At 42.0% G+C, this 16,470-nt stretch overlaps 1 protein-coding gene across 1 annotated transcript in view; it reads left to right on the top strand.

Annotated features, from left to right (window-relative positions):
• The window catches only part of ADAMTS2 (ADAM metallopeptidase with thrombospondin type 1 motif 2), a 190,792-nt gene extending 174,739 nt beyond the window's left edge, over positions 1–16,053 (top strand). Inside the window, exons 17-22 of the mRNA XM_059825220.1 lie at positions 775–934; positions 1,636–1,768; positions 3,835–4,042; positions 5,328–5,457; positions 6,490–6,579; positions 10,933–16,053. Coding sequence (XP_059681203.1) covers positions 775–934; positions 1,636–1,768; positions 3,835–4,042; positions 5,328–5,457; positions 6,490–6,579; positions 10,933–11,396 — 1,185 coding nt within the window. The 3' untranslated portion in view covers positions 11,397–16,053. The remainder of the gene's footprint in view (positions 1–774; positions 935–1,635; positions 1,769–3,834; positions 4,043–5,327; positions 5,458–6,489; positions 6,580–10,932) is intronic.
• The last annotated feature ends 417 nt before the right edge of the window (positions 16,054–16,470 follow it).

Genomic DNA, 16,470 nt, shown 5'->3' with positions numbered 1-16,470 from the left:
CTGCTTCCAGGCTCAGTTTGTCAGGGCACAGCCCGTTCTGCAGTTCCCAAACCCACCCGACTAAATTCTTTTTTCATTGCAAACCAGCAAATGATAGACTACAGTGAGTAGATTGATTCAGAATCCCTCTGAAAGCAGCTGTAATGTGTTGATCTACAGCAGCTGAATGTCAAAGGAGGAATAAATATTATGTTTTCAAAGGACCAATATTTTGCTTTTTATTCACATAGAGTTCCATTTTCTTGCATTTCTCTTAGTGCAGCGTGATAGCAAAAACTCTTTCTAAACAGTTTATATTTCTCTCAGGATTAAGTAACAAGCTTTACAGAATTCCCAGGATTATCATAAGAATATTTGTGTTTTATCAGAAATACAAGCAATTTTCTTCACCGCTTTCAGTTATCTGTGCATTTGAATTTGCCTTGTCTTTCAGTGGAACTATCCATTATCATTTTAGCACAACGTTTCCTTCCTTTATGATGGAATATGGAAAAAATGTAGTATCGTGAAGTCAGTCCAATGCTGGCAAGAAAAATCAGTCTAAATCAACAACAGTCTTTCTTAATATGCAGTTTAGAAAGTCTGTGTCATAAGGATAGAGATACTTTTTCATCAGGGAAAAAAAAAAAGTGTTGAGTGCAGCTGAAAGGTTTAAATCCCTCCGGGGATGTTTTTATATCTGAGCCATGATGATTGCTATTTCACGTCATCTCACACAGCTTCTGATATCAGTGTTTCAGATCTTTTTTTCCCTACATCTGTTTTGCTTACTAGGTGATTCCTCACGGTAGTGCCAAGATATCTTTGACTTACAAGTACATGATCCATGAAGATTCCTTGAATGTAGATAACAATAACGTTTTGGAAGAGGACTCGGTGTCATATGAATGGGCTTTGAAGAAATGGTCCCAATGTTCAAAACCTTGTGGAGGAGGTAAAAACAAAACCCCAAAGCATTCAAACTTGATCAAGAGAAAACTGAAAGGACGAACACCATGTTTGGAAATCATTGCCACAAGGCATTAGGGAGACCAGGAGTATGGGAGGGGTTTATTTAAGTTAAGATATAGATAAATAAACAGCGAATGGAGTTAAAAATCTGATTTAAGTGGTTTTGGGGGCAGATCTGGGGTGGGTTGTTTCTGATTATGTTTATGAAACTGAAAAATTGTACAAATGTGGAAGATTTGGGTGAGGGTCTCCAAGCTGTGAGGGTGCCAAACCTCAAGGTGCCACAGGGCAGCCCTTAGTAAACCTGCCTCCTGTGGTGTAGACCTTGCAATGTGCAGACCCCTGCTTTTGGGGCCAGCTGTATACCCTGATGCTGTTCGCCAGGCTGATGGGCAGGTTGCAGCCCCTGAACGTGGCTGTGCAGGTTCACAGAACGTTTTTGAAATTCTGGATGTTGTTGTTTTTCTCGTTATAGCCTGTAGTGAAAAATAAAGGGGATGAGCAACTCTGGGTGCTAAATCCACATGAATAAGTGTTTATCCGGTGCAATTTACAGTTCCTTCTGTAGCGTGTTCACCTGTAGTTCCAACTGCAACCTTTGACAGCGTATGTGCAGTTTGTTTGAAACCTGAGCCCTGTGTAAAATCTACCAGTGCTGAAAATAAGAGGAGTGTCTTTCTTCAGGCTACCAATTCACAAAATACGGCTGCCGGAGGAAGACAGACCACAAGATGGTTCATCGGAGTTACTGCGAGTTGATCCAAAAGCCTAAGCCCATTCGCAGGGTGTGCAACCTCCAGGAGTGCTCCCAGCCCATGTAAGCATCGCTGCCCACCAGCACTGCTCGCGGCAGCTGCGATAGGCATTACACCCAGCACTTGTCAGCTGAAAGAAGGTGACTTAAGCCTCACCTCCATGCATCATTACAGACACCCAGGACTGTGAGGATGTGATGCTATATTAAGCTTGTAGAAATATTATTTCTGGGACTGCTGGTTCCTATTACTTCTGAAATAAGTTGGATTAGAAAAGAAGTGCTGTCTTGATCCAGACATTTGTGTTCAGGCCATCTTGAGGTAATAAAAAATACACATAAATTCAATTTCTACCAGTTGATTTTACATAGTGTGAATTAACCATGTAAGAACAAATTTACAGAGTGCTACATAAGAAAACCAATGTCATACAGCCTCTCAAATTAAAATCTTCCTAAAGTTCACAGCATATTTTTAGACATCTAAACAGGGAAAAATATTTGGCCTGTTAGATTTCTGTGGCTGCGCTTGTACAACGTGGTATGCCTGTTGTACCTTCATCTTTGCTATACATAGTCAAGTGTTGTAAATATTTTAATTCACATTTTACAGGTGCTTTTTTTTGACTGGCAGCGGGTTACTCCTGCCACGTGTAGGACTTGTATATTCCTCGTGTTGCTACTGCAACAAGAAAGGAGTGTGTTGATCACAGCTTTTATTTCTGGGGACCAAGTCTAGATTGCAGGAAGCACAGCAAATAAGTAGAACATACCACACGTATATTTCCTAACTTCCTTTCAAAAAAGATTTGAAAGAGAGTAAAGTCAAGAAACTGTGCCCCATAAACTCAGCATGAATCAGGGTTTAACATTTATTTATTGGAAAACTGAAGTAATGACCTAACTGTATCTCAGGCTCTCTGGAAAGGACTGTATTCTTCTTTCAGCTGCAAATATAATTGGACTCAGGTACCACAAAGACTCAACAGGATCCTAAATTGTAGTTGGATTCTGAAACTGAATGTTTCAGTCACCTCTGTTTCCATAAAATGGCATCGGAGCATTTTGCACTTGTACATAGGAGAGGCAATTATTTAAGAGATCTTATGAAGCTCTGTGACACCCACTACACTAATATGCTGCTTGTTCACTGCTGGGAAAAAATCATCTTTGCCTCAGAAATCACCTTAGGATTCATGGCTTTGTGCTCCACAGCGCTACAAAAAGAAAGTTGGGTGAAATTGCCACTTTACTTTTTATTTGTTATAACCAAGCTTTCAGTAGTCTACATAAATTTCCTCTGGTCCTGTCTGTCCTTGTTGCTCTTGTCTAAGTTCCTTACAATTTGTACATGTAATTCTTGAGCCAGTTTGGATGATCAGCAAAGTTTTCAACTACGCCACATTACAAAACATAGGTGACATTTTTCAGTGGCCAAATTGATTTACACATTATGAACTCAGACCTTCTGATTTTCAGTGGAGTGTTGCCTTCCCCTAAACCAAACATTTATGATGCTGAGGACTCCGGTTCCCCTGAGCTCAGCACACACAGCATTGATGGTGTTGCTGGGTTTGCCAGTGCTTCAGTGAGACGGTGTCTAGCATGGCCGGGGATGTGGTCCATGGAGTATCCAGATATGGGCCAGGCTGGAGCTACATTTCTAGCCTAGATGTTTGGGATTCACTCCTGTGGGAACGAGCTGTGGGGACAGCTGGTGGATGCTACATTATGAGACAAGGCACAGCTCATGCGCCAAGACCTGGGAAGCTCAGCAGCACCCTTGGGTGGCTGCTTTTGACATAAAACCTACCATATTTTTATGCGCAGTCTTGGAAGGGCCCAGCTTACAATCAAAATAAATGAAGCAAAATAAGAATAATGCTTATCTCAGAGATAATGAGAAAGAGTCATCTTAAAGTATCTTATTACTGATTTTTCAGGGACATGGTCAAATAACCCTTGTCATAAATGCTTGTGGTTTTTCATATCTTCTTCTTTTTCCATATCAGAACTAGTATTAACATCCTGTTAAACCTGTGTTTAAGAGTTACAGTTAAACAGACAGTTTGAACTCAATTGAGGAGGGAGAGAATTTTACTCAACTTACTGTCTTTTCACTAATCCAGATGGGTTACAGGAGAATGGGAGCCTTGCAGCAAAAGTTGTGGGAAAACAGGATATCAAGTACGATCTGTCCGATGTATTCAACCCCTACACGATAATACAAATCGGTCTGTTCATACCAAGTACTGCAACAACGACCGTCCAGAAGGCAGGAGGCCTTGCAACCGGGAGCTTTGCCCAGCGCAGTGGAGAATAGGACCCTGGTCACAGGTCAGTCTCTCTCTGGAGGTTTCAAGTGACTAATTTCTCACAATGCAGGGGAGAAAATCTTGGCGTTTGTTCTGTGCTTTCTCTTCAAATGCATTGACACAATAAACTAATACCTACACTGAGGGTGTATTGCTTCCACTGCTACTAATGCCACAGAAGGTGAGTTGGATGGAGAGATGTGGTAGTGAAACAGCCAGTAAAGCCATCCTGTGGTGATGCTGCATGATCCAGACCCCATGAGCCACCCATATAAGATGTCAGCATCAGGAAAGCTGACTTCTAACCTGCTCTTTAGTCTGCTCACAATCATTTACCTGTTGACTTAAGCTGAGAGAAGGGCAATTAATTCTTCTATCACTGTTTTATTTTCTTTCAAGTAAAGAAGACTTTAAAGTCTTCAGACACTGCGATTAAGGGCAGCTAAGGAAGTTAGGCACCAGCACTCGTGGAGATTCAAAGGTGTGAGCATCTTCGCTGTAAAGGCCTTCAGCAGATCTAGCTGCTCAGCCGCATAAGGTTCTGTCCGTAAGCCAAAGGACAGAGTTTTTCACCTAGTTTACTATGGAAATACAGGGCACCTATTCATGAACTGTTTTTGTTTGCCATTGCTATGGGCAAAACAGGATTCACTCACTCCTAGAACAAGTGTCAGGAGCTGGGCATTTTGTGCTCTCCGTCTCTGGCTTTTTGGCTAACTCACTGTGTGAGCAAGAAATGCAGTGCCACTGTGCAGAGGCTGTTTATTGCTAAAGTATTTCCTAGACCAATAAGAAGCTCCACCTAGTCATACTTGCAAACCTTTGCAGTCATCAAAAGGCAAGAAATGTGAGTAGAATATTGCAACATTAAATTCTTCTTATAATTTTGATACACAGGATCCTTACAGTTTGTCTCAGCATTAAATAACTTTAAAAGCATGGCTGCGTTTGGAGATCCAACATTTTATTTTGGAACTGTGCTATGTAAATAAGCCCAAACAATTTTTATCCTCACTGGGTTGAATAGGTGTCACAAGCAATGCCATCCCTGGTGCACACTGTGAATAGATGCCTCACGTTTACAGTTGTTTCTTTATTGCTCGGACCTTGGAGTGTTTCACAATTACTGGTATACCACAAAAAGCAGTGGTTCTCCCTCTTGCTTAGCTACTGTAGGTACTGTGGTGGTTCAAACCATGTACCATGTCAGCTCAAATCAAGGGCAGTGGTCTAAAATTTAAAAATGAATTCCTAATCCATTGTTTTCAAAAGGTGGCTGGGAGTCTGACTGGTGAATCTCTTTTCAGTGCTCTGTCAGCTGTGGCAATGGCACGCAGGATCGCCCGGTCCTGTGCCGGACCAGGGACAATGCTATTGGGCTTTGTAAAGAAAATAAACCAGAGACCGTAAGGATTTGCAGACTACCTCCATGTCCAAGTAAGTGCTTGTCTTCTCTAGCATATATTTCTTGCTGAAAAAAATTATGTTGACTGTATTTATTTGAAATGCCTTCACTGAGTTTATATTTGTGTGCTGTGTCTGCCTGGGGTGGCAGTTCTCCATAGCCCCGGTTTTGAGCAGACTTTCCAAATGTAGAGCTGTTGTGTGGTCAGTGGACTTCTTGGGCACGTGGTCGTTCTCACGGTGGGGAGCACCGCTTGCCCCAGGAGAGCATGAGAGGCTGAGGCAGACCTCAGCACTGCAGTGATGGCTGGATCCGGCCCGCAGACAACAGCTCCCTGGGTGAGAAGCACTGCCTGAATCCGGCCCTGCGCCCCTGAGATGTGCTGGGCTTGGCAGAGGCTGCTGGGTTGTGGCTAATCAAGGGCATCGTGTACAAAGATGCCTCTTTGCTTTCCCCATCTCCAGGAACAGTTCCAGGCTTCTTTTCCATTCTGTCAAGCACAAGTTATCTTCAGGGATTACCTAACTCAGTTTTTTTAAGCTATAATAAATTTGTTCCTACTTAATCCAGGACACTAATGCCTTTATCCTTGTTAGCTCTTCAGTTGTTTGCAAATGATACTTGTGAGATCATTTTACATATTCCTATTATTAAGTAATTCATATTTTTCTTTTGTTCCTGATGTATTTCTCAGGGTAGCTTTTGATTCCTAATTAATTAGAACTGTCAATTATGGTCTCCAACATAAAGATTTTAAAGAGGCAGTATAACTAAACTAGTCTAGATGTATCTTAGGACATACTTAACGCTGCTGTGAGAAGTACTGCTGGAGAACTTACCTTCAGACTGTCTTCAGTGTTGGCTGTCAAGTGCTGGGCAGAAGTTATAGCAAACTGGCAAAACAGGACCCTCTGCCCAAAACGACACAGCCTGGTCATAATCCTTCCCCGGGCTCCTTCAGCGTCGGAGCCCACTCACTCTCTTAGCTTATCCACTTCCGACAGGTCAACTACTTAATGCTAACATATGTTGTGTTACATCTTTTTTTTTCCCCTCTATTCAAGGAAACGTTTCTGATCCTTCAAAGAAAACCTACATGATACAATGGCTGTCAAGACCTGATCCAGACTACCCCATCCAGAAAATATCTTCAAGTAAAAGACCCATTTATAACTCTGCCTTTGCCCTTAAATGCATGCCACATCGAATGTGGACTTTGCCTTTTGCTCTCTTCTTCTCTCTATGCGGAAAGTTCCCTTGACTTTGCCAAGTTTAAATCTTGGGCTGAATCTGTTTTTTCACACCAGGCACTTGGTGCTCGGTGTCTTTCTTCTCTGGAGCTTGCGTAGCACTGGTGGTGGAGGTCTTGAAGTGTTGGATGTGTGAAGTTGGATCTCCACAGTATGTTGCAGCCCTCTGAAAGGGAGCTGGGATCGGTTTGCTTGTTGCTTGGTGATGGTGAAAAAAGGCTCTTACTGGTTCATGATGTTCAGTTTGATAGCAAAACTGAGAACTTATTGTGAATGTGATCACATCACAATAATGACACCTTGTAGTGCTAAAGTTCTCCTTTATCTAAAAACCCTAAATCTCATAACTCTCTAGTTTCAGTTCGCTGGCAGGGTAGTCCGATGAGTGAGAGAATTTTTTCATGCCATTTTCCTTTGCAGTGCCATTGCTTTACTCACCCTTGCTGCTCAATTTTTATTCCTGACCCTCACATTTATGTTTGTAACCCATGGAGGGCTCACTGGGAAGCAGAAGCTCAGTTTCTGTTGGTACTTTCCATGCTGCTATGACGCCGTCCGCTCTCGCCAAACTCCTGATGGTGGTTTGAAATATTTTTCCTTGAGAAAAGCTGCATTCATTTTTCCCGTCGCACAATTTTTGCCAGTTTTGCGTACTTTCACTTTAGAAAAAAAACCGAAGCAGAACAGGCATGGTCCATGTTGAAGGTTGCGTGGTGGTGTTTTTCTTAACCTGGCGGAGGCAATATGATGTTTTCATCGACTACGATGTCTCCAGCTGCTCAGCACGGAGCTGTTTATACTCATTACATCTTTGGTCTTTTTTCACCATGTGCATGTCTGACTTGACTGGTATGGTTGTATGTGTGCGTGTGTGTGTATGCTCTATAGATGTGTCAACTGGCAAACATAACAGTGTGAACTACTACAGAATTACCTCAATTTTTATTGCTTTTTTTGCTTAGAAGAAGAATTTTAGAAAAATGCCTTAATGTTGAAATGTAAATGGCATTAATTTACCAGATCCAGCTTTAAATATGAACAGTACACTGGTACCTTGAGTTAATCTTCATACGGAGTGTTTTTACTTGAATGATAATTATTAGAAGGCAGTAAATTTAATCCGAGGTTAATTTGCACAGTGCATATCCATATCTTCATCAAGACAGGATTGTGACCTGACTTACTGAAATTTAACTGGCATCCTTGCTTCACCTTCCGTGTTTGTGTTGAAGATTTGGAATTCACAAGTCATAAACCTGTTTGTGACAGTCAGTACCAATAGTAGAAGCGTATCGACTTTAAAACTGCAGTCTTGGAGCAAATTACTACCTTATTGCATTGATCATATTCCTTGGAAAAGTGGCATTTTTGAATCTTTGGGTCGTCAACAGTGTAGCACTTCAAACTTGTCATTATCATGTGATCACATATTTAAATTTTGCTGTTAATACGATAATTTCCTGAAACATGTTAACAATTTACATGACAAGGTGAAAAAGCAAAGACACGTATCTGGCACTGAATACTGTTATGTAAAATAATTGGTGTTTAACTGTATAAATATATTCATGACTGTTACCTTTAAATAGACAATGTTTAGTGATGTTTCAAGAGATGGGTGGCTATAGAGAATGGTGCAATAAGGTATCTGGGCATTGTGCACTATGTCTATATGCACTTTGGTTTATCAGGGATATTTTATTAGTGTTTTGTATGTATTTAACATAATATTAAAGATGTGCCAATTCAGTTTGCTTTTCAATATTTTTTTATGAGACTAATGTGTACCAAAGTGACTGTGAAACTGATTTATTTTTTTCTTACTGATGTTTTGAAGATATACTTCCAGTCTGTCATGCATACTGCAAGTAAAAATAAATAAAAGTTCAGCAAATCTGAATATTTTGGTTTGGATAGAGGATAAAAATTCCATTCTGACATTCATAAGTTACAGAGTTTATTTATATAACTTATCAGATGTCACTAAACATATTACATAATGCAGTTTTAATTTTCATGTATTTTTAAGCTTGACATTACGTATTTTTGATAGGAAAAAAGGCATTTTTCTAAAGATGCTTTTAGTGATTCTTACAAAGCCAAGAAGAGATCTGCCTTGTTTGAAACTACATTTAAATGTTGTATCTGTTGGCTTCTATTTTGCAAGCCATTTGGAGAAGCTTGCATTAAGGTCACGCAATACAAGGCAAAATGTTCAACGGGGACTTTACCTGGTGTGTAAAAAATATATGAAGCTGTATAGGCACATGCAGTCCTTTGTATAGAGTCATGCATGCAGATATGAACAGTTCCAGCTCTTAAAGACTGGTTTGAAAATGTCTCCAAAACCAAGGTACTATTCTTAGGTTCCTAAGGAAGGAGTTGTTCTTTATTTCCAGCAGCATCTCAGTTTAGCATTTGAAAAATATGAAAATGAATTGACACATTTGAAAATAGGAACCAGAATTCTGCTTTTCTGCGACAAATGCAACAATCTGGGCATAAATACAATGCAAGGAAGGTGTTTCCACCTTCCTCAGCCAGCACTAGCATTTTAAAGCAGCAGCAACAGTTACTAGTTTATTTTAGACTGATATGTTTGCCAATTAAACACCTATAACGCCCTGTTTTGTTAACTGAGGATGAGTGAAGAGACGACACCTACACTTTCTGAGTTCACTTGGTATCTCTGAACCTGCTCTGGTTCTCTACTTTGCTGTAAGGTTGCTGACAGGGTAAGTCAGTGCTCGTAGCAGGATGGTGAACCACGAGCTCCGGTAACACGCTGACTTAGGCACACTGTCTGCCATCGGGTATGCTCTAAATAAAGGCCCATAATTGGAGTTACTCATCCTTTACTGTAAGAGTAGGTGGAGATGTAGTAAGAGCAGGGAGAGAGGCAGAAGTGATTTCATCTCTGTCTCAGCACTCTGGTCGCAGAAAAAATATTTTCTTACTGATTATGCCAAGTGTTGATCAGTCTGCCTTTCTCCTCAGCCCTCTCCTCTCCTCCAAGCCCTCTGACTCCTCTTTCTTTCAGCATGGGCTGCTGTTGGGTTTTCCTTCACTGCAGTTCCCACTAGTTCCTGGCTCCCTTCAGCCTGGAGGCACAGGAGCTGTAGAGCATGTACGTAGGACGGAGGACAGGTAGCTTTCTCTCCAAGGAGCCTGCTAACCCCTCACCATCCATCCGCTGCCAATTCATACCGTCCTTTACCTTCTCCAAGCAGAAATCACAAGGGCTTGAGTAATCTCTGAGTAGACATCTGTTAATGTTTCTCAGACAATAAAACAGTTTGACCAGCTCCCCTTTTAACACCTTCGCCTACATTTTGCCACCTGTATTTCAGCAAGATCAGGATCTGCTGTAACACCCATATTATAGTGCAAATTGTCGTAACAACTATTGACAGCTTAAAACCTATCAATTATCGTTCTGTCTCTTTTATTACAGTTTTCCAGTCAGTGACACAAAAATCACGACTTGTTACTGAGTCTCCCAGTCACTAATGGACTGGCTTGGCTCCATCCCACTGGAGTTTGTTGTTCTGACAATATCAGGTCCCTTCTAGGAGGAGGAGAAAAGCCTTATGCTAAATGCTCCACTTTTCTCTCGAGCAAGGGATAAGCTCAGGCAATGCTGCTGTTTTCAGAATAGAGGTACCTGGCAAAAAAAATCACTCCAGTCATGGATGGATTAATTCTGAGAGTTACACAGTACACATAGAAATAAGACTTGACTTTCTTGAGACAGTCCAGATAAATATAAATTACCCCTGACCATGGTTAGTCACTGTTCGATTGCAGAAAAGCATTAACAGGAGTGAAGGGGGGTGGGGGAAGATTCCTCATCATAAACCTTGATGACTTTCTGGGGGTTTAATGTAGCATTAGTACCAACACAGCACTATTGGTGTGTTTTGAACTCTAAGCCAAGGCAGGTACGCACGTCATCGTGGCTGCATGGGCTTCAGAGTAGCGCTTGCAGAATGCGAAGCCAAAAAATTAGAGTGTTGCAGTCTATAGCATGGATGGGGCCGGTACACAGAGTTCAGACTGGCTTTTGCATCCCTTGGAGTGAGTTGAGTTTTAGGTTTAATATTAAGCCTGCTTCTGCTTATAGAAGGCTCGTTTGCCAGTTTCCCATCCCACTTTAAATACCAAACCCTCTGCCCACTGCCAAAGCTTCAGCTGTGTTTCTTTTTCTGATTAATATGAAGATGCTCTTTATTTATCTCTTCCCTTTTTCTCTTTCAGAAGGTCATTGTCAAGGAGACAAGTCAATGTTTTGTCGCATGGAGGTTCTCTCTCGTTACTGCTCCATTCCCGGTTACAATAAGCTGTGTTGCAAGTCCTGTAATATGTACAGCAACATAACAGAGGACGACAATGTAACTGATTCTAACATAAATAAGAATAATATCATTGAGGAGGAGCTCCTGACAACCCTCAGCCCTCCCATGGGAGTGTCCACAACACAGTCTGCCACCAGCCCTCCTCTTGTTTCCAAAACACGTGCACGTCCTTCCAATGCAACTGAGGAGCACCCAGAAATCAATGCAGTGGATGTTCCCTATAAAATCGATGGGCTGGATAATGAAGTATCACAGCACAACATCATTACACGGAGGAGGATACCTTATGAAAGGACAAGGAATCAAAGAATTCAGGAACTGATTGCTGAGAAAAGGAAAAAAGAGACTCTTAGAAAAATAAACTAAAATGGAAATATGGCACAAACAACATTTTTCTCTTATAGAGATGTTACCAACATCATAGTATTGCCCATGTCGTAGAGACTAAAAATGGGGAAAAATCAAAGTGGTGCTATGGCAGAGATGCCAAATTCTAAAGCCTACTCTAAATGGAAATGACAGACGGTTTCATAAGTGCTAATCCGAACACTTTGACGGCTAGGTTTACAGGGTACCGTAGAGTATTAGTGCAATATCATTACAGCGTTTCACTGAATCCAAACAAACCGTAACACCTAGACCAGGTTAGCAGGTTTCTTGTTTATGGGCTCTTTTAAGTCTTCTATGCCTGTGTAAAACCGCTTGGGAATAGTAATGGGAGTTACACTTAGGATGGAGGCAAAGACATAGTAAATCCCTTTAACACTGACAAGCAGGTAGTCAGCAATCCTGTGATGCTTCTGTGCATTGCATAAACCTGGGCACTAAGTCAGCCCCCGGTTCAGGAAGGTACTTAAGGACATGCCAGGCTAAGTTTAGCTGACTTCAGTAGAGCTGCCTCGGTGGTTACAACTAGGCGTGTGCTTACATAGCTTTCTTAACCGGGACTGTGTAAGAAAATATAGAGAAAATTCTGTAGCCATGTATTTATGTGTAAATTAAAAACTGGGAAACAGTAGTTTACATATTTCCATAAACAATATCAAAGGATTCTCCTAAACTTTTGAAGACATGCAAGACATTTAGTAGGGTAGATCTGGCCAACTTGGACTGACAACATCCTAGTCTTTCTGTTTACAATTATCCATATGTTTGATAGTCTTTAAGTTCCTGTAATGCAACAGCCTCAGTGATCTTTGTTGGTTGGTGCTTTTTTTATTGGTCTGATTTTTTTTCTACTCACATACTGTTTAACTTAAAGACGACTGGATTCTTGTTGCCTTTTCTTTGGTGCTTTGTTAAGAAAACATCTTTTTTTTTCTCCCATAGGGCAAGGTTATTTTGGAGGAAATACTTTTGTGTTATCTTCCTTTCCTTAGGACAGCTTTATTGGTGCAGAAGTGAACAGTTGTTTGCTGTGCCCTTACATATACACGTACACACACACACGTGTACTCACAGTACCAGCCCTGCTAGGAACTTTAAGAGGTGTAACCTGACAACCCTTTGAGTACTTCCTTTCCCCTCAGGGTCATCGTGGTTTTCATAGGTCATTTTGAATTCCTGGTTGGAGATCAGAAGATGAATTCAGCTTGGCTCTAACACCGCAGAGACAGGGAGTGTGGACTGGTTCCTGCTGCGGGTGGCATCTGAGCAGTTTTTCTCCTGTCTCCTGGCTTGGACTCTTCCATTTGTTTCCTCTTTGCTGGTAAACCTCCTGCAGAGCCCAGGGCTTCCCTGAAATCCTGCTTTTACCACTAGGTAGGTCTGATGGCTCCTAGTTCAGATTTTCCAGTCTGAGAGTAAGATCTCATCCTCCAGCCTGAGCTGGTCTTAGTTTGAAGCAGTGCCAGTAATAAACCTGTATATACAGTCACATAATTATTGGAAATGTGCTGAGCTTCCAGCAACGTGTAAGCTCTTCTGTGGCCAGGCTGCTGGCAAAGAGCTTCAGAAGTATTGCAAGGTGAACCACATGTGGCTTCCTGCGACCCTGCCTTCTGCCCTCGACCACCCCGGCTGAATGAGCTGCCCAGTCTCCTCTTCGGAACAAGCCAGTCCCGCTGGCAAGGAGGCGAGAGCCTGCAGGAGCAGCAGTCTTTGCAGCCTGGAGATGTCGAACTGTTCTGGCCTGAACTGTGGCCAGAAGTCTTTGAAGAACAAGACCTGGTTTAAGAAAAGTACTTTATGGAGGTACTAGCCAAAGCAGAGAAGGAATGTTTTCAGCTGGTGTGATGGCATCAAGCGTCCATTCTTACAGAGGACTGGGGGGATACACTTGGGTGAGCGTTCAGGACCAGCTCAGATGGTACAGGGGTGGGAGTTATGCTGAAGACCATGAAGACCAGGAAGCATAATGAGCCTGGTAAAAGTCCAGAGCACTAGGAAAGATCTCGTGGGCCAAGCAGTCGTGGCTGCAGATGTGAAAGCAGCAGCCAGCGCAAGCAGCGAAGTAATCTGTTCTGGTTTTGAAAAGCAAGGCTAAAGCTCCACAGTTTGGCAGCACTGAGCAGAGCTTGGCTGGGGCAGTGGCGGGAGTCTCACCTCAGACTTTAACTCGTGAGACACTAAGCATTTTCCTGCAGTCAAAGGTTGCTTATCTTTGGTGGTAGCCTTCGCTCGCCCCAGCCCCGCTCCATGGCCTGCCTGCCGTACGATAGACAGGCAAGCCCAGAGCTTGCCCCAGGAGCCTTGTGCAGAGGCATTTGTGGTTGCGTACAGACAAGACAGGTTTTAGTAACAGTGTAGGGTCAGGTCGCATCTGTGCGAAACAGAGCAATCTAGTAATGAGCACTGAAGGGAAAAAAAACCCACCACGCTATTTATAAGCAAGGAAGATGTGTCTAAATCAATGTCATTCCAGGTGCTGTGCCATGGGAGACAGAAGCTGTAGCTGGGCTCCCAGCCTTGTAGACATAGTGAGTATTTCTTGCCTTCCGCATTTCCTTTACACAGATGCGGTTAGTGTGAAACTCATCTTTTCCCCTTCAAGTTATTATCCTGCTTTTAGCTCTGTGGACAATAAAAATAAACCACAACCTCCAGCTTTTTCATAGCCTAGAAGCACATCTGGGTGTAATGAACTTCTTAGGAAAAACCCTTACAAACCCAAGGGTAGAGAGGGGTTGGGGCTTGAAGTTACACAGGTGGGGAGGTAGAAGTTTGCTGCCTGCATGGTACCAGTCTTACTCTCTGGGACTCTGTGGAGACCCATTTCTCTGACCTCCAGAAGCCTGAGCTAACCCATCTAATAGCTTCTGTTCTTCCTTAGCATCAGGAATAGGCTTAGTCAACCAGGCAATGTGAAAAAATGCCACAGGAGGAAGTGCCCACAGCTCAAATGCTGTCTTACAAATAGCCTCTTCTGTCCAAAGGATTTCTAAGTTGTGTCCCAATAGCAAGTGGGGCAGGAATTGATTTGGTGCAACTTCAGATGACCTTTCTGCAAGCAGCACAAGGCAAGGCCTGTTCCAGTGCAGAGGACTGGAACAGTTCCGGGACTGCTGTAGGCTGGGCAAGGTCCATTCGCAGGGGTTTGCTCGCTCACCTGCGGCATGGACACCCTGGCTGAACATGCAAAGCTGGTTCAAAGTTCAGAAACTTGGCTGCGCTGTTCTTTCTCCAGAGTGAGTCAGTTCACAATCAAACAAACCAAAAGCGTTTTTCCAGATAAGGTGGAAACTTCTGCTGCATCTTGGAGCAGGAGCAGCCTCCCAGAAGGCTGGTGTGGTGCTGCACTAGGTCTGGTGTTCATTAGGGACCCGATGCAATGCCTAGTGGCATCTGCATTTAGGAAGGGCTTGCTGCCTTCTCAGTCTCACCTTTTGGGAGATTTAACTTGATTTATTTCTCGCTGGTTTTAATTCTACTGAATACTTCTCTAGCTGTTATTTGGGGAACACTGAAATGATATTTGAAGGAGCAGCTTCAGTCTAGATTGCTCAAGACAGTGAGGCACTGCTGGACACAGACTGGTCCATCCCCTTATGGAGCAGAGTCACCAGCTGCCTTCTCTTTACAGTCTTGCTGTATGAGGGGAAAAAAAAAAGTCTCTTCAGCTCTTCAGACCAGGAAAGATGCCTTCTTTTCAAGCTGGCATGAGTTTTTTTGGAAGGTGCTTTTTTCAGCAGTTCCCCATGATGGTGGTTTTCTAAGAACACGTACCTCACTTCTACTGGAGAACACAGAGCAGAGCTCTGTTGATAAAGAAAAAGCAGCCCAAGGCAACAGGTGGGGTTTTGCTCTCAGCTGATCTTCATTCATGTCGTGCAGCAGAAATCGTGGTCATTTTCTGGCTGGTTGAACTTTGACAACTGTTTCCTCTTTTCTACAATGCTGTAATTGGGCAAGAGCGTCATCATAGCGTAACCGTAATCTTCTGTAACCATTTTGCTTTTGCCCAGGTACTGCATTTTGAGACATAATGAGCAGAGAGTGGTAGTTTAATGTAACCTAATCCCCAGAAACTAAAGCAGATTTATAAGTAAATATATTCCTGCAGAGACAGTCTCAAAGATCTGAGAGGTAAAGCAATGTGCTCCCATTAAGCAATGCATTTTGTGATCTAACCACGCAAGTACACAGCTTTCTAAGTTGTCATTTTTTTGTTGGTCTAAACTTAAAATCCAAGTGACAGCCCTTCATGAAAAAAAAAAGATCCCAAACCAATTCTGTTTCCTTTGGCTCCAATCTACTGCCATTTTTTTCACCAACATTCCTTTAAAAATTTCTGTAATCTACTATGAATGCATCACTTTTTATATTCATATATCCATTCAATATTTAGAGTCTCACAACATCTCCATAGAATGCTTTCAGATATTTTGAGAATTCTAGAAATGGTGCTTTACCAGTACTCAAAGGGTTTTATGTTTTATTTTATTACGTAATGCATTTAATGTCTTATTTACTCACCTACAATGCACAGTATTAGTTATGTTCATCTGAATATCTATATGCAACTTCCATTCACTTACATATGCCTTAACAGACATTGCAATAAATAGCCATTTCTTGTATATTAAAAATGTATATACAAATTAGAATCTTTAATTTTATAATTTATTAAATTCAAATGTCTGTGTTCTTTTGCAAAGTGTTTGACTTTTCCCTGTGCTTTTTTCACTGGAGTAACATTATGCAGAGATGCTGGGGGAGGAAGAACCAGCATCTTCAGGCTCAAAACCAATTTAATTCCTAAAACTTTATCTTAACATTATCCAAGCCAAATATCGTGAAGTCACTGGACCAAAACCTCAGTTGATAACTACATGGATATTTAATCAAACTCGCTTAAACCTGCTTGAGGCTCTCATCTTTTACATTTGACTGAAATCCATCCTGGTCCATGTGTCATCTCCTTAAAAGGCTCAGTTATTTGGGCTTCTATTCAGGACTGATAAGTAAATTTCACTTCGCCTGTCCTATTGATAAAAAAATT

This window comes from Gavia stellata, chromosome 16 (assembly GCF_030936135.1).
Source record: "Gavia stellata isolate bGavSte3 chromosome 16, bGavSte3.hap2, whole genome shotgun sequence".
Taxonomy (NCBI): domain Eukaryota; kingdom Metazoa; phylum Chordata; class Aves; order Gaviiformes; family Gaviidae; genus Gavia; species Gavia stellata.
Note: the sequence above shows the minus strand (reverse complement) of the source record. Positions and strands in the feature narration are given on the sequence as shown.